This window comes from Macrobrachium rosenbergii, chromosome 44 (assembly GCF_040412425.1).
Source record: "Macrobrachium rosenbergii isolate ZJJX-2024 chromosome 44, ASM4041242v1, whole genome shotgun sequence".
Classification (NCBI taxonomy): domain Eukaryota; kingdom Metazoa; phylum Arthropoda; class Malacostraca; order Decapoda; family Palaemonidae; genus Macrobrachium; species Macrobrachium rosenbergii.
Genome location: NC_089784.1, coordinates 23,623,680 through 23,647,893, shown reverse-complemented (window position 1 = coordinate 23,647,893; position 24,214 = coordinate 23,623,680). Strand labels below are relative to the sequence as shown.

General features: G+C 37.4%; 1 protein-coding gene across 16 annotated transcripts in view; it reads left to right on the top strand.

Annotated features, from left to right (window-relative positions):
- Positions 1 to 24,214, top strand: part of Ptpmeg2 (Protein tyrosine phosphatase Meg2) — a 191,220-nt gene that overhangs the window by 23,840 nt on the left and 143,166 nt on the right. The window contains exon 1 of one of the 16 annotated variants that reach the window (XM_067087951.1): positions 3,476 to 4,742. The exons of the other annotated variants lie outside the window; for them this stretch is intronic. Within the exon in view, the coding sequence (XP_066944052.1) occupies positions 4,698 to 4,742 (45 nt within the window). The 5' untranslated portion in view covers positions 3,476 to 4,697. Of the gene's footprint in view, positions 1 to 3,475; positions 4,743 to 24,214 lie in introns of those variants that run through there. 16 annotated transcript variants of the gene reach the window in all.

Genomic DNA, 24,214 nt, shown 5'->3' with positions numbered 1-24,214 from the left:
TTGCTCTCTTAGGACACCAGCTATTACATTCGATACACGGTACTGATTCCATTCCTGTGCATTTCCTGTAACATCCACATGCCCACTTTCCTTGTCAACATGAGTTTTATTTTGCTTATATTGATTTTTTATTAATTTTCTGTATCACTGTTGCTTGAAACATGTCACCAAACTCTCTGTCCATTTCAGCTGTTGACAGTATGTTATCTGCATATGACTGCTCACAGAAGCCTCTTCTTTGTACCTTTTAGTAACTCCTCCCATTACTTTGATAAACAGTAAAGGGTTCAAGGCTCAGAATACATGGACACCAATATTTGTCAAATTTTTCAATGAACTGGCCACAGTCTGTACTCTAGATCTTATGGTATGTTACAGTAACATCACTAGTTCAGTGAGTCTTTCCGGTATCCTGTGACTTTGTAATGCCTATGAAATTGTTTGCTTTGGTAGTCAGTCAGATGGCTTCTCAGAATGACAGATTTGTGGTATAATCTCTTTTGCAGGGTGCTTTTACTCAGCATTGAGAAATCAGCAGGCATGAAACCAAACTGACTATTGATTTTAATTTTTTATCATTGTTTCTTCCAGCATTCTCTTCAGATCTTTCTATCATGCTCAAGCTATCTTATTCAGCCATGACTTGTACTGTATAGTGCATTCCCTTTTACCTTTTATGTTGCTGTTGTCTTGTTCTTTTCCCACTCCTGTTCCTGCATTTGATTTTTAAGTGTTCCTTATATTCCGGTCATCTCATTGGTGACTGGCTCTCCAATTGATTGTAGCAAATCATTTGTTATTCCTCATGGTCCTGGTGCTTTTCTACTTTCATCAACTAAACCCTGATTTTAATCTTTCCAAATATTCATTTTGGTGTGTATCTGGCCAACATCCTGTAATTTTTATTGGGATGATTTTCAGAATGCTGCCTAAATTGTTCCAGCATCTTTCTTTTCAACTTCAGTACGTATCACCATTTCCATCTTTACCATACTGTACTTAGCCCTTCTCGCTTCTTTCCAGTTTTTCACGGCCTCTTTGTTATCTTGAACAATTTTTCATCAATTTTCCCTTTGCTGTGTTGAGATTAATTCCACTTCTCCCAGCTTCTTTGCTCCTGCCACTTGCCTTTTAACTTTCATCCATTTGTTCCTGTATAAGTCTTTAACCACTCCCCTGCCTCTCTTCTGACTTGGCTTGAAGGCTCTACTGTATTCCTCTTTACTTGCTCTTTATACATCTTAATTTCTCCACCATGTCTGTATACCCTTCGTCAGGGTCACACTGCAAACTACTACATGTGCCTTTTGTAAGCCTTCTTTCAGTTTCCACCAACCATCTTATGCTGTGTATGCCCTTTATACATGGTTTTGTGTGCCATCTTGCAGTATCTGTCCAGCTTTCTTTTCTCCATGTCTTTATCGTTATGACTACCTCCTCTATGTCTTTTATCCCATACTGTCAGGCTGACTGCAGTTTATGTTGTGTTAAGCATATCGCACATAGTATAACATTGGAGCACTTCATATCAAAATTATACCAACGGGTGTTTTTGTTATGTGGTAGAGCTTCTAGGAGCATGTTATGTATCATGAGTAGACATTTGATGAATTGATTATCTTACTGTAGATTCTCCTGTACTGTATATGCATTAATTTGTATCCTATAAAGGAGTTGTCAAGTGAATCATTGATAACGGATGTATCGTTTATATTCTGTTTAAGTGCGATTTTGAGTTGGCATTTTATTTTATCTGGTCATTATGAAAACATTCACTTGTGACTAGCCAGATATATAGTCAGTATTATTTCTCTGTTATACCATGGGATTTTGAATAGTTGTTGCATTTACTATGTTCATTTCTTGAATTGGGAAATTGTTTTCGTCTCTTTGTTAAGACCTATCACTTCAATGTCCAGCGTTCATGCTGACTTGCTCATTATAAAGTTATCTGCTCTTAATTATCAATACGGATATATTTTTATGGAGTTTTTCCCATTTGAATCGTAGATTATTCCATGATTTTTGGTTCTCTGAATGTTGAATAAAAGAGGAGGTAGTGATATCATATAAATACCTGTACTTATTACCGTACCTAGAAAAGTACAAATCCTGACTAGAATTGCCATGTAACACCGAAAGCTAAGAAAACTCTGAGGGAGTTAGTTAAGAATTTCCGGAGAAAGTTTTACGAAACAAGTATTGAGAAATTTTATTACAACTGAAATGTTACTTCTGAATTAAGTATCAGTGGTTTAAAAATGTAAGTGTATTCTTAGGTGTCATCAGGTGTAGTGGTCTAAACACAAACTAAATCCGAGGAATGGCCAAAATGAAGTACACACTTCAGATAATGTTCCATTTTTGGTAGACCATATCCCAGGGGCTGATGTCTAGGTAAACTTCTAATCAGGATCTTTGGTAAACTAAACTTGAAACTTTACTACACTTTCGTAGACTACTACACCGTAGGACGCAGCATATGTTGTGAATTACTTTGTGGATGTCTTGTGTGTCTCTCTAACATATGACATGCAGTTAGGAGACATGGCATTTTATCACTTCACCGGATAACCTTATAATCGAATTCCGTGTTTGATCGGGGTGGGGCCCGGTGTGAATTAGCTCTTCTTTAAATACTGAAGTGTTTAGCATTTGTCATAAGGCTAGACGTAATTTGGGCAGGTACGGTTATGTCAGCGTGACTCAACTTTTTAGTCCTAGTTAGAAATAAAACCGGAAATTTCCGGAATCGGTCCAATGTTAATCGACTGAGGAAGGGTGCAGAAGCATGAAGTCATACAAACGATAAAAATGGCTGTCCGTTGAGAGGGAGTGTGGGGGAGGGGTAGGGAATTATGATCTGGAATACACGTATTCATAAGTCGAAGTATTCACTCGCTCTTTCCTTTTGAGCTTGGCTTCGAAGTCCTACGATCTATAAAAGCGTGTTTGCGCTCTCGCACGGTGCGTTGGTGTGTGCGCTCCAGAAGAGCAAGCTTGCCTGGCAATCCTTCGCCTTTCTTGAGCCGAACTTATGGATGTGAAGGCTTGGAGCGTTCGTGTCTTCTAAACAGGCTTTTTGCGTGTACACGGACAGCCAATAGTTCGTAGCTGAACCCTCACAGGTGGCGCTTTGCTGGCCATGTGTCGTAATGAGTTTTTCTCATGTAGGAAAGAGGAACGGGACTGTTGAAAGGGAAGCCGTTTGTTTCATTCATGCCGGTGATTACATGGTTGTTTGTATGTATGCGTGTGCATGCGTGCGTGTTGTTAGCGAGAGAGAGAGAGGGAGAGAGAGAGAGAGAGAGTGAGAAGGTGGATTATTTTTTTCTTTAGAAGGGAGCGTGGAGGTTATAGGAAAGGAAGCGTGCTAGGGACGCGTGAGAGAGAGAGAGAGAGAGAGAGAGAGAGAGAGAGAGAGAGAGAGAGAGAGAGAGAGAGAGGGGACAGGTCATGGCTTTGTACAATGTTTAGTTTGCCTCGGTGGTTGGAGGAGGACGATGGTTGTGTGTGTTCGTGTGTATAAAACTTAGGGAACTGTGATTGCGTGAAGTAAAAGGCGAGAGCCTGCTTATATTCGATCATCGGACTACGTTATTTTAAACCTGGAGGCATGTAAAGGTTTATATTTTGTTTCAAAGTGTTTTTGTGTTATTACTTCATACGCCCAGTGTAGAAAAAATTGACTTAGCACAGTTAACAGTACTTGAAGGACATCGGTGGAATTTCATTCGTCTTCGGTTTAATTCTTCAGAGGTTACGCAGTTTAAGTGTTACGTGTAAATTTAAGGTATACTGTACATACGTTCGGTGAAACACGGTCGATAATAGCTCCACTTGGAGAGCAAGAGTGGGGGAGAATAATATGAATGGTTTCACATAGGCCTAATGAGATTACCTCGTCGAGTCCTTGTCGTTTTCAGTTTTGGTGGAATGGTGAGCAATTTGATTAATCACTTATATCTGACTTGTTGTTATTCTCTCCCTCCCAACCCTAAGCTGCTGCTCACAACATTCGATTTACAGCCAGGTAATAATTTGTTGCATTAGCCTGCTGAAGAATCTTGGTTTTAAGAAAACGCTGCCTTACCGTTCCTTCTTCTCCAGGTATCGAACTCGTGTTGTTCGGTTGTGAGCTGGAGTGTTTCGAGAGAAACAGGCTGAAAGACGGATTGTCATAACAATGTAATTTAGTGTATTCAAACGATACATTAACATTGTGAAATATATAAGGATCTCTTAGGCTTTCACAGCTGATATCGGTAGCCATTGGCTCAGAATAATCACTGTGCTTTCAGAATGCATTAAAAGTCGATCTTTTGAAAACTGAAAAAATTGTATTCCCATGTGTTAGAGATTTTTCAAGTGCCGTGTAATGTTAATTACGATGCAAATGGAAATGTAACGAATAGCTTTTGTGTGGTTGTGGTGCGGGAATGTTATTTTTAGATATTCATATTTTTAAAGAAAAAATTGCGAATTTTGGTGAAATGTGTTCGTGAGAAAGTTCGTCCAGGAATAGAATTATTCTCCGTAAATACTCGATACCCGCGTCGCATTCTTTCTGTGGGCGACAACAACAAAAGCATTATGAACTCTAGAAATTAAAGCATCACTGCAAGGAGAAATTCCATATGTGCAATGAATATTGGAGATTAAAGAAGACGCTGCCTTTTTTGTAATGATTGACGCCAATGAAATCCTCTGAGGCTGGCCTGTTTCTGTTTTTGAACCCTCAGGTAAGATCTGTCATCCGGAAATACTTTTTTCCTTCAACTCTCGTTACGTGATGTGTAGATGTACTTCTTTTTCTTTTTAATTTGCTTCGTCTTACATCTACTGTACCACCTACAATACTGTAGGTGTGTTTGCTATTTATATGAAAAAACCAGGGTAATATTAAAGCTATTTACTGATTTTTCCAAATGTTAGTTTACTTGTATGGAAGTTCTGCTGTAATTCTAGCCATTTAAATTGGGTGATTGGTTGATGTATGATTGCTAAAACTGACGTCGCAACATCTAGGTTGGTGACACAGTAATAAAATTAAATAGAAAAAAACTAAAAGGAGTCTCATGTAAATTCTTCGTTGGATGACATTCACATCATTTATATGGTACATATTTAGTTTTGCAATACTGTTTGCATTATTTAAACGCGCAATCGCTGAACAGACTTTTTTCTGCAAAAAAAATACTGTGGAAGAGTGCTCTATACATATCCTATTTCAGCCAAGACCGCTTATCAATGAATTCGTGACTCTCTTACATTACGTATGCTGTAGTTGTATATTTGCTATCGATCGGAAGGAACCTGGATATTATTCAAGCTATTTATTGTACTTGTTTTCTCATGTGTCGGTTTTCTTCAGTGAAAAATCCATAATTAGAATGAATGTCCTATAGTTTGAGTCATGTAATTAGATTACTTAAATGTTAGCTACGCGTGCATGTTTATTTTCACAGTAACGTTGCGTTATTTAAACCATTTACCTCTGAACAGCGTTTCGTTAGGAAAATAATAATACGATACTAGAACGCTCAGTAATGTTCACACTTCCAAATCACTCAGTAGTGAATAAGTCATTTGATACCAGTTATGTATGGCGCTTTCTTCTTCTTCTTCTTCTTCTTCTTCTTCTTCTTCTTCTTCTTCTTCTTCTTCTTCTTCTTCTTCTTCTTCGTATGGATTTCTTCTTCTTCTCTCTCTCTCTTCTTGGATCACCCAAATCTTTTTATCCAAATTTCCAAAACCATTCTTCCATTTTTCTCTCTCTCTCTCTCTGGTTCTCTCTTTTTCTCTTTATCTCTCTCTCTCTCTCTCTCTCTCTCTCTCTCTTCTCTTTGCCTTCTCTCTTTTTTTTTAACTCTCTTCTCTTTTCTTTTTCTTTTTCTCTCTCTTTCACTACCTGCTTTGTCGTTGGAGGTAATGAACCATAAGAGCTTGGGTGAGTGTTTGTGTGTGTTTGTGAGTGGAAGACCTGCTCCTTCCTCATTTCCTTTTCTGCCCACAGTTAATTGATGTTTTTGAACGGTGCGGTTTTTTCCTTCTGGTCAGACGTTTTGAAATTCTCCCACCCGGTCATTATGCTCTCTCTCTCTCTCTCTCTCTCTCTCTCTCTCTCTCTCTCTCTCTCTCTCTCTCTCTCTCTCTTCCATTTTTTCTTCTCTTTTTAATCCTTTACGTTCTTCTTCTTCTTCTTCTTCTCTTCTTTTATCTCTCTCTCTCTCTCTCTCTCTCTCTCTCTCTTCTTCTTCTTCTCCTTCTTCTTCTTCTTCTTCTTCTTCTTCTCCTCTCATTTACCCTTCCCTTTGATTCTTTTAAGGGTGAGTCAGTATAGTGCCTGACTATCGGTGCATAAAATGCTGAAAGAAACTGAATTTATTTTGTTTCGTCCTTGAAGTCGACTGAAAAGGACTTGAGAAAGAATTTCTAATCGTCGCTGTGCATATTATTACCTTCACTTACGTTATTTTCCATCTTTTCATTTTTATGATTTCATTGCTATTTAGTATATTTTTTTGAACATTGATTTTACGGGCTGCATACATCCATAAGCTAGGAATTAAGACAGTTTACGTATGTACTGTATGTATGTATGCACAATACTGTTTGTATGTTTGTGTGAGAGAGATTACCTGTAGATTTACCTTGAGATTGGAGCCTTGTTTTGCCCGGGGGCGGGGGGTGATTACTACTTCGATGGCCTGATTCTAGGAACGTGCGATTGCTTAGCAGAGGTTTTAGCTTTCAGTGGATTTATCAATAAATTTATAACTAAACCCGTCTTTGTTTCGTAAATGCATGGTGCTATACTTGTTCATTCCTACGCTGGATACTGGTTAGTTACATTGCTCTTTAGTTTAGCAAAGTAGGGTAGGCCGTGCTTGTGTACTCTTTTGTAATTTCAGTACAGCTTTAAATTCGTGCTATTTGGCTGTTGTTAATAGCGTGGGGAAACTGTGCTGGTGAATGATAGGCTATAGTAGATTATAGTTGGTCAGTTCAACGCCAGTCTTAGCTTGCCCATGTTATTTATATCTGTTTTTGAAAGAAAAGAAAACTGCACAGGGCGTTGTTATTATTATTACTATTATTACTGCTTCATTAAAGTGATTATACATATATATGTATATATATATATAATATATATATATATATGTATATTATTGATATATATATAATTAAAAATTTTAATTCTGGCTGCAGCAGAAGTACATATCAGTTACATTCCCTTTGGAGTTAACTTGCTTCCAGAACACGGTGAATTCGGTATTTAACGATATACACTGCTTATTATTTGTGAATATTAAAGACACTGCGTGTATTGCGCATAAGTGAGAAAACTCGTATATTGTATCTACACAGACACATCTACTGTATATATATCTATATTTAATATGTATATATATACTCTATATAATGTAAATGTATATGTATATAAAAGGAACACTTTCCTTCTTTTCAGTTGGTTTCTTCGTCATACCTTGTGTTTCTTTACGCTGTCGCAACTTGAGACGTAGAAGTGTATAACGTAGCGTTTGGACTCGAGACGGCCTTATCACCTGCGGGGTTTGTTTGGAATGCCAGCGAAGGTCGAAGGAGAGGCCGACCTTGTTATGATTGCGTCGGACTCATTGATGTCAGAGGGAAGCATGTCGTGGTATTTTTTAATGGCGCCTCTCGACTGAATTATTCTTTCGTTATCATTTGACGTGTTTTGGGTTGGTGCCGGGAATGACTTGCGTGAAAACATTCGAGATTGTCGCTATTATTAATTATGGAGGCGCGAAGGGGCCATATTTTTTTTAAATTTTAGGATACTTACGATGGCTACTTTCGCGTGTTTTTTTTTCAGTATGCTTACTATGGCTACCATCTTGGGGTCTTCAAGGGTTGATATCTCGAAATCCTTGTAATATCCATGCATTGCATTTGTCAAGTTTCTTCGATCCAGATGGCATGGAGATCTATTTGACGTATGCGACAGAGCAAGCGTTTGATATGCTTACTACTCTCTACTTAAATTTATCTTTTTGTCCGATTATTTTCAGCTTACCTAATGCCCTATGAAAACTAAATTTTGTCTGCCAGAAGTAGTGAAACGTCGTCGGAATGTTTTTCGTCTGCTTTGACTTCGATGTAGTACGTGTTTTATACGCTTCCAGAGCAATAAGGGTGTTCCATTTTAATTTAGGGGTAGGGCATTATGTTTGTTGATTTGATTTTCAATTTTTAGAACTTATTCCGTTGAGCCAGAATCTTTGTTGAGATATCATTTGCACTTGATAATATTTTTGTAGGCTGTTTATATCTTTTCTTTGGAAACAGTGAACTGAACCATGATAAAGGTTGCAAGTCATGATTTATTTAAACAGTACCATGTGATTTTTAAATTTATTTTAAGCTGGTGCTTCCATCGTTCAGGACAACATAGAATTAATTTTGTAATTCCTACGGTTTAAATCTGTTCATTTAGTTTGTGAAGGAAGTGAACAGCATATCAGTGTCGTTGATATTGAAGTAGACCATTTTATCATAATGTATAAATTTTCACAAACTGAAAATCTTGTAAGAAGATCACGTGTACTGGGACTGTAAGAGTGCTTCTGGGAGTTGTTTAGTGTCCTGTGTGTGTGTGTGTGTGTGTATATATATATATATATATATATATATATATATATATATATATATATATATATATATATATATATATATATATATATATATATATATATATATATATATATATATATATATATATTTATATATATATATCTGGAAAGAGGCTTATGGTGCTTTTGTTATGATATCTCTTCCTTTTGAGAGAAAATTTAAGTATACCTTAGTTTTGCAGACCACTGAGCTGATTAACAGCTCTCCTAGCGCTGGCCCGAAGGATTAGACTTATTTTACGTGGCTAAGAACCAATTGGTTACTTAGCAACGGGACCTACAGCTTACTGTGGAATCCCGAACCACATTATAGAGAGTGCTTTTATCTAGGGAAGATCATCTTTTCCATATTGACGTCCTTAATAGCATCCATGGTTTGGGTGTAGCACCTTCAACATCCGTTGAAGGTGTTTCAAAATCCCTTACCCGTAGGGGGGGTTGCTTAAGGTTCTTTGTAGCGTCCCTTCGGCCTTTAGCTGCAACCTCTTTCATTCCATTTGCTGTACCTCCGTTCATATTCCCTTTCTTCCATCTTATTTTCACCCTCAGTAACAATTGTGCAACTGCAAGGTTTTCCTCCTGTTACACCTTTCAAACCTTTTATCGTCAATTTCTCTTTCAGCGCTGAATGACATCATAGGTCCCAGCGCTTGGCCTTTTGTCTAAATTCTGTATTCCAATTCCTTCAGTATCCCTTAACCTGAAGTAGTAGCAGTAGGAAGAGGAGGAAGTTGAAGGAGGATGAGGGGGTTTAAAAAAAAGAATCGATATTTGAAGAGTGCTGGGCTGTGTATATACGTGAGCCACCTGACGCATTTCCACTTCAGCACTTTGCGGTTTTTGGTCGCTAATTGCGGTGCAACAAGTGTCGGTCGGCTCTTGGCTCGCTGTAAATTTGGGATCTGGTCTATACTGAACGCGCGTTTGTTCATTAGCTTGTGCGAGGCATTGATCGGACGAAACGCGTGGCCATTGTCTCGTGTAATTAACGTCGGCGATAATAACTCTCGCTGTTTAAACTGGAGTTATTTTTTCAGGGATATTTTAGGATGTTGCATAATGAGGAAGCTTTGAGCTCTCGTATTCGGGATGCAGTTTGTTGGTATTATTCCGACTAAAGATATTATACCTGAAATTTATTTTAGGTATAATATCTTTAGTCGTTTTATCTGTAATGTGAATGCACTTGGTGCTGTAGTCGTCCTTTAACTGGATTAGGCTGTATTTCCTTTGGACGTCATATGGTTGTGCAAATAACTTCAAAGAGTCCCAAAGTAAACCAGCACACTACAAAAGTATTATAATAATAGTGTTTTCGTTGCACAATCGGTCGCCGTGTTTTTAATGAAACATGCTTGTACGAAAGTGGACATCGTCCTTACATTTTAATTTTGCTCCGTGGCAAATAGCGTTCTAGATTGCATATAATCCTTTATCCTTTGCCATTTGTATTCTTCATCGAGTTTAATGTTCTTATTATTTAATTAGGGGCTAACCAGTCCCAACGTGTGAGTTTTGCTCTGACAGGGCCTGCTACTTCGAGACTAAATAGGTTAATAGAATAGTTGTGGGTGGGTACACTGTGATCTATACGCTTTTTCAATAGGTTTTGCCAATTCACTGGAATCAAGGAATGTGCATTTATTTGTGGTTGTCAGATATTCCCAGGTTCCTCATATATAATATATAAATATATATGTATATATATATATATATATATATATATATATATATATATATATATATATATATATATGTGTGTGTGTGTGTGTGTGTGTGTGTGTGTGTGTATATATATACACGCACATACACGTATATATACACATGCATAATGTATGATGTGTTTATGTGTTTTTGCTTCACCTTGCATCATAAAAAGGGGTCGCTTCAGGAGGTGCTAACTATTATCAGCAAATATGAGAGTAGGTTATCAGGCCCTTGTAAAGAAATCCAATAAACCTATATTAGAACATTGACAAAGTCCAAAGGTAGTGAGTTGATTATACATAAATCGACATAGCACACGTTGCGGCAATGCAGATTATGCATGCGTCTGGTATTTTATTGAGAGAGAGAGAGAGAGAGAGAGAGAGAGAGAGAGAGAGAGAGAGAGAGAGAGAGAATTGGAAAATGATGTCGATTACTCAAAAACATGTTTTCACAAGGTCTGACGTGTTTATAATAAAAAACTTGTTTACTGTATGTACCCATGTATATAAAATACAGATTTTAGTGTGATTAAGTAGAATGTGTGAACGTTTATTAGGAAGTTCAACAGTGTCACCCTGCAGTTGTCATACATTATCGAAGACGCGGATTTTGGGAAATATATTGCATGCATTATCGTCATGTGCGTGACAGGTGAAATCTAGATCGCTTGCAAACCTTGATAAGGCGAATGACCGTTTCGTGCTGGACTAAATTTAATCTGGTAGCACTGGATTGGCTCTAGTTTTTTCACATTTTTTCTTCTATTTTCATAAGTTAATTGGTTGTGATTTTGTTAATTTTTTGAGCAACAGCATTTTTATTTTTCCAACAGTGCAGGAGTATTGTAACTAAATGTTAAATGTTGAAGGTGGACGATGTTTCTTTTTCAATTTTATATCGCTTTAAAGTTGAATCTGAATTTAAATCGAAGTCCTTAATTTAAGGCGTGAACGTTAAAAGTCATTGTTATTAAAAGCTTACTAATGCCTCCGTAGATGCATTTTTCTGTCATAGCCTCATCTCGATTTTTTAATTTCTTTTTAATAACCTGCGAACATCTAACAAGAGTAATTACAGAACCACAGAAACATGTGAAAAGAAAACTAAAGTCACTCAAGACTTCTGTGTAGGTCTTAATGATGTAGTAAAGTATATCGCACGTTAATGGCATGGAATTGTTTGCATAACTCTCTACTTCCTCGGCAGTTCTGTTATTATGAAACGATTTTTGCAGCCATAACAGTGAGAATGGGACACGATCGTAATTCGCTGGAGAATTTTTGGAGTTTCACTCTCGGGTTGCTGTTATTTTCCGCGACTGCTAACCAGTTTTGCTCTCATTTAGAAGTTGATTTTGTTGCACTTGATCATAGTATTTTAATAAAAAAGGAGGTAACAAAATAGAAGGCATATATTAGGCAGCCAGTTAAATAAATTTCTTTAGTTTGCCGTAAACAACTATTCGCCAAAGATAAAATACATATTACCATATTTTTTCCCACTTGGTACTTTTAACCGTGCGTTGATTACGGTAAATTTATGGATCAAATAAGGAATATGGACGAATGAAAGAACATAAACTGAACTTGACATTAGGAAATTAAGAACTGTTAATCTGGCATTTGAATTTATGCTTCTACAGTGAACCTGTTTTAGTTCCTCCTTTGCTTAACTTAATCTGTGTTTCGTCCACGGTTTCATCACAGTTCACCTTTGTTGTCCTGTTTTGCAACATTTTATACATCATATCGCACTTTTACACTTTTACGTTTTATCCTCGTAGTACTTTCATCATGTTTCTCCATTATTACTTTCTTCCTCCTATTTTTTTCGTTTCTCTGAATTCATTTTCATCTGCGTGAGTCGATGACTATTTTATTCCGTTTCGTCGTGGAAGCGGGAGTTATGTGGGCGAGGTGCTTGCGGATATCCAGGAAGCGCTCTCTCTCTCTCTCTCTCTCTCTCTCTCTCTCTCTTCTTTGCTTGAAAGAAACAGAGGAGGGTGGGACAGATTATTAGTAATAGTTGTTTTTTTTTTATAGTAACCGTGAACAAGTTGATGGAACATAGATGATAATATATGTAAAGGAAAATATAAAAAGTTTTGTAATTGCATCCACCTTGTTTCAAAATATTAGGAGGGTATTTTCCGCTGTCACGACATTCGAGTGTGTGTGTGTGTGTGTGGGTGTGTGTGTGTGTAGATGTTAGATTTGAAGACGATTATTTTCACCCATAGTATTATAAGTCTTTTACGCTGCCGCAACTTCGTAAATGAAATTCACAAGCCATACAAACCCACAAACAACTAATTTTTGTTTTTATATATGCCTTTATGTATGTATGCCCTTCAGTAAAGCCATTTCTACTAACGGGTTGGCTCGAAAATGATCACTGTAACATTCATTCATACATATATTAGCTATACACCTACCCAGAAATGTCAATTTTACAAATGTTTGTACATGTACGCATGCAGTATTACAGTTCTTCGCTTAAACCTCAAATATTCATAAAGTATCCAAATTAGAAATCTTTGACTTAACAGTTATATTTTAACATGCAGTACTTCTAACATATTCTTTCCCTAAAAATGAAGCCTCAAAGTTTCTAACCTTGTAAGTGTCATGCTTGCTTGTCATAAGCCCAAGCATTTGGTAATGCTCTTGCGGGAAACGGCCCGGTGAGTGTCTTGAAAATTTGAAGGTTTTGGAAAGCATTCTGAAGTGAGACTGGGATTACAACGTTCCTTGTCACTAAGAGTTCCCCACCCCCCCTCCTTCCGCCTGTTTCCGCCAGATTCCCCCCACCCCTTCCTCCATTTTGGCCACCCCCTTTTTTTAAGGATAGTTCTATTGGTTCTAGGTCAGAATTGTTTTTGTTGTCATTGTATCTCATGTTATATATCTCCCAGCATCTGCACCCTCCCCTATTTACAAGGAAGTGCCACAGGTTTCTGTTCTCTCACCTACGCCTGTCCTCTTTTATATATTTTCCACTGTAGTTTATTCCTGCATTCACCTGTAATTCCCTTCATATGTCTCCACATCCCAGTCATCTTGTGGGTTTTGGCTTTATGTGAGTGAAAATAGAGAGGGCCGGGGAGGAAGGAGCATGAACCCTCTCTGTTGTTTATGATAATTTCGGGATCGGTATGCTTGTACCCCTAAGGTGAGGACAGGCTTGCTTCTTGAATAGAGGAAGATCGTATGTATGAGTGTGGGTTTAAAGTGTATCATACACTGTGGGATTCGGAGTGAGTAACTCTGGGACGAAACTGTAGCCTCTTATATTAAATAGGCAATATAAGGTCTGGCTTGGATCACCAAAATGTTGTACCTCAGTATCAAGTTTTCGTCCCTCACTATGCTGCCGAATTTTACCTGTGATTTAGCTGTTTTCAAATTAAAGAATATTTCTTCCATATTGAACTCATGAGTTGCTTAACCCAGATTGGAGGCTGTAATGACCTACTGTGACAAATTATTTTAGGATATATAGTCAACTTTGTTTCCTTAGTGAGATAGCCATGCAATTTTGAACTTACAAGTTATTATTTAAGTCTTTACTCTACTGGCTCAGAGAGAGAGAGAGAGAGAGAGAGAGAGAGAGAGAGAGAGAGAGAGAGAGAGAGAGAGAGAGGGGTAATTCAAGGCATGCTGTCATACGAAGGAATAGCCTACTGTGGTTTACCGTGGTTTAAAGTTTGTCTTCTCAGCTTGCAGCCAGAAATTTGTTTCTTCGGAGATCTTGCAAATGTTTATGTAAAATAGTTTTGTTTCTGTTACTATTTTCCTTGTAATTATTTTCTAGGAGCGTCAAGGAGTAACTTGAGATCTCCGAGAACAGTTGTAGTTAGCGCAGAATACAAAATAAACGCTGTAGAATGAATGAATTATTCGTTGTGAACGAAAAGAATATCAGAGAAATGCTGTAAGCACTTGAGGTCATCGGGGGCTTGGAGAAAAATGTTTACGCTGGTCGAAAGTCTAAGTCAGAAATAGACAAAATGGAGGTCAGGCGCTGAAGGGAAATTCATGTTATTTTTAAGCTAACTGGTTGTAACAGCTGCAACTGTTCTTCATTCATTCGAATCGAGTTATAAAATGCCCACTAGGGATTTTTCTTTTTGACTTTTTTTATATGTATTTTACGATGGTTCAGTTTTAGAATGAGCTATTCAGTGACGCGTATGCATTCTGAATCTTGTGAGCATATCTTTATATATCTTTGTATTTTGTATTTTATGTTTTCTTTTTTATTTCTTGACGGAAACTTGTGCGTACGTGATGAAACACTTTTCCGTAAACATTGGGAGACGCGTCCAAAGGTTTTTCATCAGCGCGGGAAGATGTTTGCATCGAGTAAACAAAAGTCTTGTCACTTCCTCCATCCTTCTCCGCTCCCACCCTTTTCTACCGTCTTCACTCCTCTCTTTCTTCAATCCCCTCTTTTTCCTTTCCACTCTGAATCCCTTCCTTCATCCACCCCCATCCTTTCCCTTTCTTCCCTCTACATTATTCTCCCATCTGTCTATACTCGCTATTACCCTTATCTCCATTTCCACTTTTAACTTTCTCGGCCCTTGTGTGTTTTACCCCATTTTCCTTTACCTTATCTCTCATCTCTTAACGAAACAAGTTGATTTTGAATGATTCACCGCCATCACTGTATACATTATTAGTCCCTAACGGCATAGACGGGATGTGGGGGGTTTGGGAGGAGGGGTTTACTATAGTGTTTCCCTTCTGGGTATCTGTTTGTCCGTCCGACCTTCCACGCAAACGACGGATACACGATCATTAACAGATGTGCATTAAGGTCGACCGTCCTTTCATCTGTATATTTGTGAGTGAGTCTGTCACGCTTACCTTACCATCGCAATTCCACGTACACGATATGGATTTCAGTGTACTTGGTTCAAAGATAGATCGTCATGCATAGATGTGCACGAAGGGGGACCATCCGCCTTGTCTGTCCATTGGAGGGTGTGCCCCACCTGTCTTTTCGTTGCAACTTCGCCAGCTTAATTTAAAGAATTTCGGTCATACTTGTGCATTAAGGGAGTTCGCCCTTCCGTGTGTCTTGGTTTTTTTTTTTTTTTAACCACCCCCTCACAAGAGAAATGGCTTAAAGTTGCTCTCTCTCTCTCTCTCTCTCTCTCTCTCTCTCTCTCTCTCTCTCTCTCTCTCTCTCATACATTATATACATGTATATATATATATATATATATATATATATATATATATATATATATATATATATATATATATATGCATACCATCCAGTTTAAATTAGGTCCTATTATTGTGTTAATGCACAGAACAATTGTGAAAAGTGATAAAGTAATATATATATATATATATATATATATATATATATATATATATATATATATATATATATATATATATATATATATATTTATTAGAGGGGACATGTTTGGTTATCTATCTCAGAGGGACAACAACCGGCAAGGTCAGCAAGGTAAAGGTTTGTTCGAAATGGTGGAGGATGGAATGGCGTCATATCCCGCATGGAGAGAGACACAGGGTCCTGAATTAATGAAATGCCTGTTGGTTGAACATCTGGGGATTGGTGCCTGCGGGATGTTCCCCTTTTGATCTTCGTGTTTTGGCAACATCACCAGCAACTGGCTCTCTGTTCGTTGACCAATTCCTCTTTCTTCCAGTGACTGATAAGGGGTCGTGGAATGCGATACTGCACACTGGAAGTGTTGGTGGCCCACTGTATGACGCTGAAAGGTGGTTTTTTGTTTTGATGGGAGTCTTAATCGCGCTGAGAGATTGGTGTATTCTTGAAGTGCTTGATTTTGTTATAAGATTGTTATTTGGAGGCTAATAACGATCGTATGTTGGGTGATTACTGTTTCTCGTACGGTGATTTGTTTTGGAATTGGATCTTCCGCCTCTCCTCACCGTAATGCTCCCCGAAAAAGGAATCGAATACAAGGTAAATTTGAGAACATTAAATTAAATTCTGAATGTATGTATTAGATGTATATTTTTTACTCGATGATGTATTCTAATTAAAGTCTGAATGTATGTATGAGATTTATATTTTTTACTCGATGATGTATTTGTAAAGTTTCTATTATTTTTTTTTTTTTTGCAAATACCGATAAGAACATGTTCTTAGTAATGTCTTATATATTTTTTGGTGTAAGACTGTGACTTCCACTGCATTTTTCTTTGAGGAATTGAGAGAGAAAATTATTGTGGTAAGTTATCGTGAGAGATGAGAAAAGATGGCTACATTTAGGTTCCCATTACTTTTCCTTCCTATCCTGTAATCTGTCTACATCAAGAAGATGATCTGTTCCTGTTTCTGCTTAAGGAACTTAGGCTTAGAACCGTTTCCTTCCCTCCGAACACCTTTTGGTTCCTTTCCGATTGTCTGTAGATTTTGGCATTAGTTTCCCATCCTTTAGGCCTTTGCACAAAAAAGTAGTCAACTTGAAGTGCTTCGAACACTCTTGAATTAAGATAACGGCATTTTATATAGTAACGTCAGTGCCCATGATACGAACTTGCTTTGCTCAGATGTTACCGAAGAGCGTGATAGGCATGCTCCGGAATTTGTCAGTCTTCGTAACGTCTATAGGTGATTTTGTATTACTTGCATATTTCTTGCGTGTGGTGTACGTTGTAGAATTTTTCAGCATGTTGTGAATGTAACCTTATGTTAGCCAAGGCTCTTTATGTCGGTAGCTTCTGCAGGCTAAGTGTTCAGGACATCGGGGGAATGTGAAGCGGAGATCTTCGAAACTGAACGCGCAAGAGAGAGCATAATTGGGAGAAGAATGTTCCTAAACACCACCAGCATAAACCTGATAGTTTCACCCCACTTCCCGTGAGTTCACTTACCATAAAAAAAAAAAAAGATAGAAAAACGGAATTTTTGTTTTATTAAATATTTAAAGCGTATTTTTACTTCATGAGGTTAAGATAGTTTCCATCCGTCCAGTAGTTTAGCTACGTCACACACAAACATTTCAGCGTCAAAAATAACGATTTTGCTGCAAATTAGCCAAGCTCAGTGAAGGTATTTTTCCAAGATAAATTATCCTAAAAAAATATTAGTGTGAAGTTAACAGAATTTATCCTAAAGCTTTTGCTGTTATTATTATTATTATTTTATTATTATTATTATTATTATTAATTATTAATTAATTATTATTATTATTATTATTATTATTATTATTAATAATAATAATAATAATAATAATAATAATAATAATAATAATAATAATAATAACAAAAGTTTTAGGATAAATTCTGCTAACTTCACATTATTATTATTATTATTATTATTTATAAATGCTAAAAATCCCATTATCTTTGGTAGGTGGCTTGACCAGATAATTGAATTGAAGGGCAGGGCACTCAAGTATATTAGACCAGAGTTTAGTGGTCGGACGTTTCACGGGGTTTCTATCTTGGGATTTCATGTTTATGTCACTCCTTACGAAATTCGTTTTGGAACAGAGAAAAATGACATTAAGTTCATCTTTTTTGCTATTTATTTTTTTCTTCACTTGTTTTTCTAGTCGTATTTATATTTTCACCTTAATGATAGGGTGATCTGACCTATTGTGTGACAGTGTTGTCTGTCACTGATATCACACCATACTTCATAATCTGGAATTGATCGCCATACAGATTTTTTTTATAGAAAAGAAATGTTCACTTACCCCCTTGTTGTTTTTTTCTTTTCTACTTTTTTGAAGAGGTATATTAACCCGGTACATTGCATTTTAACCATTAAATATATGATGTAGTCTTCTTCAGCCACGGCACATAGCAGTTAGTGAAGTTGAGTCCTGTTTTATTCAGTGTGGCTTTAGAAATTTCTCACTCCCAAAGTTGAGGCTTTAAGAGATAGAAGCTTGACTCTTACTGAGGTAGATACTTAGCATTGCTGTAAAAGACATGGGTGAGAAAGTATAAAATAACTGTGAATTAGGCTGATTTTGAGTGAAATTGTCTCGCTTTCAGATTTTATGGAAATTTCCAATAATGTTAAATGGGAGGTTGAATACGAAGCCTTCTCTGGGACAACCATTCATAACTCAGAGTATGTAGAATGGCGAAAATAAATTTCTCTCTCTCTCTCTCTCTCTCTCTCTCTCTCTCTCTCTCTCTCTCTCTCTCTCTCTCTCTCTCTCTCTCTCTCTCTCTCTCACATTAAGGTTGGAGCACTGTTTGACTGCCAGTATCGTCTAAAAGTCGTGTTGGGGTTGGTTATGCGTAGGCATGAAGAGGTACTGCTTAGGATAGGTCATGGTAAAGAGAGGAGCTCTTTACCTAGGGAAAGGTGGCACGTTCGCCACAGTAGTCTGGTGTGTGGTATTCAGACTGCATGCATGATATTGGTATTTCTCAGAAAATATTAATTTTCAAGTACAGGTATCCCAGTCGACCGCTTGCTGCAGTCGCGACCTGTCTGTCAATATGACATGTCCCAGTTAAAAATCTATATTGGCAATGACTAGCGTTTTTGACATGTGATATTCTTTCCATTATACTCTTGTTCAGGTCAGTACGCATAAATTCTTACTAAACAGAAACTGAAGGGTACAGCACCTTCAGTAAGAAGTGAATTTTTATAAATTCGAACGAAACTCAAGGAAAAACTGGCGATCATTAACGCTCTTTGGTGAGTCTGTAGGGGTACGTAGATACATTATTTGCTGGACCCTCATTAGAATGTAGGGTATTGTATTAGAACGTGCACTTTTTAATAGTGAAAGAAGGAATAGCGAATCGCATAGTAAGACCATGAATGAATTGTTAGGGGAACGTTATTGAAAGAAAAATTAAGGTGCTTTTGAATTGGAATTGAATTTTGTCATAGGTATTAATAAGAGATTGTCATATTAGAAAAACATTAAAAATGTGTATATGATTTTAAATCGTTAACAAAGTAGCACCGAATGGTGTAGTTACCTCTCTTTGCCTAGCTTTCAAGCCAAAATCTTTTAAGTCAGGCATATCTAGTCCTGGGGACAATCAACCATTTTCTGATAGGTCGTGCTTTTAGTGTTTTTATATAAAAGGAAAATGAAGAGTTAAACCCCTTGTATTTATTTCTGTCGTCTTTCATCCGATAGATTTATTTATAGATGGATTCCACCCTTCCGGGGGCGGGGTGATTACCTCGTCGAGATGCTCCCTTATGCGGGTTTGGTCATTAATCGTAACCTCCGAAGGGGGCGCGGGGATTAGTGCCGCCAGTGGACCTCATGGGGTGCACTACAGGCATTACTTAAGGTTCTTTGCAGCCTCCCTGCGGCCCCTAGTTGCAACCCCTTTCATTCCTTTGACTGTACTTCCGTTCATATTCTCTCTCTTCCATCTTACTTTCAACTCTCTCCTAAAAATTAATTCATAGTGCTACTGCGGGGTTTTCTTTCTGTTACACCTTTTAAACCATTTTAATGTTAATTTCCGTTTCAGCGCTGAATTACCTCATGGGCCCCAGCGCTTTGCCTTTGGCCGAAGTTCTGTGTTCTATTAATTGTAAAGGTGGTTGTTGAAAGTAATGTTAGACCTGACTTCGGAATGTGCCAGATCACTTGGACTTGCATCCTGTATCGGGGTCGCTAGCACAATGTTCGGCGTAGCACCTTAGCTCACCGGGCAGGATATCCTGGGATTCTGACTATCAACTTTGAGTGACTAATCGGCCAAGATATTGTAGATCTCTCCTAAATGAAATTATGTTGGTAAGAATCTCTCAGAGACCCTTATAAGATGGGATGTTTGCAGGATAAGCCAGTATGATTTCGTGCGAAGGCATTCGCCGTTGGACTTAAGGAAATGATGGCCTATTTGAAGAATTTTTCATTGTCAGTTTTTTTATGAATTCTTGTTATGAATTCTCGCCAGAAGATATAGATGGGTTTTAAATTCTTTTTCACGCGTTTTCTGTAGCATTGTAGTTTAGAAGTGAGGACCTCCTGCCGAGTTAATTCTGAGTGTCGATTCCCTTTCAATAATCTCTTCACACATCGATATTTATAGTGCTGGGAGGCATTTGCCGCTAAGGTCAAAGAACGCAGCTGGGTCGTTCATGTTGTGTCAGGTCTGTGGAGCTTGAAACTGAAGCTTCTTCCCACAGGTCCTCTTCAAAGAGAATTTTGAGCGTTATTAAGTGGAGAGCCATTGTTTCTGCAATGTTCTCTGCATCAAGCGAGTTGTTAAGGCTTTGCATACGTTCTCTCTCTCTCTCTCTCTTATGCAAGCATGTTTTTTCTTTTTCATCCTAATTTTTAACCTCCTTAAACTTGATAATGCCAACACCGAACGTTAAATGTTATGTACTTTGATTTTATTTTCGTTTCATTTAAGTAATAGCTCTTTTCATCTAATTTTGTCTGAAAAAACTTTATGATCAACATCTATTATATATGCTTTGGCTTAAAAGTCATATAAAGGATTTAGACATTGTTTTTATTTTTTTAATTTCAAGGTTATAATTTTTATGTTTTAATTTCATGATAGTAATTTTCTTTGTCTTTTAATTTCATGATAATTATTCTCCAGTCCTTTGATGATGGTAGTAGTTTGTCAGAAATTAGGGGAGATTTCTGATACGGTTGTTGCCTTTGTTGTGCTTACATTTGCATAGGGAATCTATTTTATATTAGTTTCCCTCTGATGATTCATTGGGTAGCGCGTTGAAATAATGGTAGGTTATTCCAGTCCTTTGCATTTATTTCTTGGACGTATGCTCATGAACGCTCACGTTCCGCGGGAGTTCTTTGGTGGTATTCATGTACGTATACCTAACACACAACAATTTACGCGCCGATTCGTGCGCGTAGAGAGAGAGAGAGAGAGAGAGAGAGAGAGAGAGAGAGAGAGAGAGAGAGAGAGAGAGAGAGAGAGAGAATAACTCAGCCCTGATGAATATTTATGGAGAGAGAGAGAGAGAGAGAGAGAGAGAGAGAGAGAGAGAGAGAGAGAGAGAGAGAGAGAGAGAGAGAGAGAGAGAGAGAGAATAATTCATAATTCAAGCGCTGATTTATGTATATTTATGTATGGAGAGAGAGAGAGAGAGAGAGAGAGAGAGAGAGAGAGAGAGAGAGAGAGAGAGAGAGAGAGAGAGAGATGTGGCTTGGAACCCCGAAGACTTGTGTCATTGAGTGAGCTTTTTGACACAAAATTCCCTGCGAGTCGTAATTTTAAGGAAGGAGTTGGCTGGGGGTTGGGTGGTGGGAGAGCATGTGGAATGGCTTGTATATAAGAAATCCGGCAAGAGATACTCGGTCGAAACTTTAAAGAGCCTAAAACAGCAAGCTGACTTAATTAGTCAGTTATCTTTGTCTTTAGAGTTAGTTGGTAATTTGTCATTTAACAGTATTTTGGAATAAGGTCATTTTTTTAAGGCAGGAAAACTAAGGTAAAATATAGTAGGACTTACCTCCCCAAGGACTCCTTCTTTTAAAAGACTGGCAGTTGTATGAACTGGTAGCGGTAAAAGGGATCTTATAGAGTAACTTCAACCATTATTTTTGACCTTTAATAAAGATTTAGCCTTTTTCCCATAATCAGAAGAGGTGAGATTTTGCGATTGTAAAAGGTAATACTGTTTTGTACTGACGGTGCCTTCTGGTTCGTTGTTCAGTTGGTTAATCCCTTCGGTGAAGTAAGAAGAAAAAGGTATGTCTGCAGAGCCCTTTGGTACGTGATCTCTTTCCCATTAAGGGAAGGAATTTTTCGTTCTTTTTATTTAGCGTTTTTGACGCTATCATTTCTCATATGTACCCCTGTGTTAAGTCCTAACTTTTCTTCGATACATTAGGATATATATGTCTGCTCAGTTGTCCTTCGGTTAATAGTACTGTTAGGATGTCGTATACGTAACCGTCATTGAAATCATGCTATTTGTGTTGATGCCCTCTGTGTGGATCACAGGAACGTTTCTCTGTTTTTATAAAAACAGCTCTTGTGTTGCTTCGGTGAACTACAAAATTTCATACTGTTGACTGGGGCTTCGCGAAACATGGCTGGTGAATGGCCTTTGACTTAACATATTACGGAGATTGATTGATTGTTTGTAACTATTCTGTTACTAATGCTGAGCAATGTCTGCGAAGCGAAGTGACTGGCAGGCTTGTTCTAGGTCAGGTGATCGATCGGTATAGTGTGGTTCCCCCTTGTAATATTAGTAGTCAAACTTCGTTTTCTTTTGTTTGCTGCTGAGGTGTTGGGGTGACTTCGAAGTATTTACATCATTCTTCGTCATCACAATCGTGCCTTTATGGGGTTTAGACCTAGGGTAGAATGTATAGATCTAACATGAGTGCCTCTCTCTCTCTCTCTCTCTCTCTCTCTCTCTCTCTCTCTCTCTCTCTCTCTCTCTTTGCATTGTGCACGTACCACCTGATTTTCTTTCAGGTTTAGGTCTTCATCTAGACTATGCCATTTTTTAAATCCTTGGCCTTTATACTGGTCTTCGTCATTCTGCTTCCATATCTGCTGCTTTTTAATGGTCCTTAGACGTCACCGCTGTGTAACTAACTACAACTCGGCTGTGAATCTTAGCATACGCAGGACCTTCTCCATTTTCTTTGGCAGTGTCCATGTAACTTCTGCCAAATAGTAGGGTACTGCAGGTCTTATGCATGCGTTGTAAAATTTTTTACAGTTTACCAATGATAGCATACTTCCAATAACCAGTTGCTCTTCTTCCACAGCATAAAAGACTATTGCAATTATTCGAAATTGTGTGTCCGGCAAAGGTAAAATGAATTAATGCATGTCTTTATTTTTATACTTAACCATCTTCATTATCTTTACATCTTATCATCATCATCAGTTAATTGTCTTTGATGTGTGTTGGAATTGTTCATTCCATATGTAGACTGTAAGGTAGGCGAGATTCGTTCGAAAAACTAATGGTATTGTTTTGACCTTACATGGATTTCGAGTGTTTGTTCTTATTTGGATTGATTTGGAAATATATATTCATTCCAAGAACAAGGTATTTTGCATCACTTGAATTGCGTCCATCAGTTAGTTGCAGTGCATTGGGCCCCTTCAGATGTGTCTCTTTAGGGCATTTGATTCCCCCTCCCTGTACCCACCTTCCCTCCCCCTCCCTTTTGTCCTCTACAGAATAGCTTTGGGTAAACAATTAAATTTTCCTGCTGTGATATTACATAAGGCTTTGCACTCTCTTTTCACTCTCATGCACTGCCCAAGGATTTGACGGGATTGAAACGTCAACCTGTTAAATGAAATTCTTTCTCCTCTTTTATTTTTTTTTCTCTCTCTCTCTCTATGCTGTGCATATGCATATATTTTATATTTTATTTCTTTATAAACAATTGTTCAGGTTGAGTATTTGCCTGTGTTATGCGTGCGATCGTGGATCTCTCTCTCTCTCTCTCTCTCTCTCTCTCTCTCTCTCTCTCTCTCTCTCTCTCTCTCTCTCTCTCTCTCTCACACGTATAATATATATCTATATGTACATGTGATGCACATGAAATTTTAGTAGCACATGTTCAAGCATGAACATGAGTGTGTATGTGTTGCAATAACCCTCATATATATATATATATATATATATATATATATATATATATATATATATATATATATATATGTATGTATATATATATATATATATATATATATATTATATATATATATATATATATATGCATATATATATTTACTATATGTATGTATATATGTACCTATATATATATATATATAAATATATCTATATCTACATATATATTATATATATATAATATATATATATTTGTATATATATATCGTAATTAGTTATAG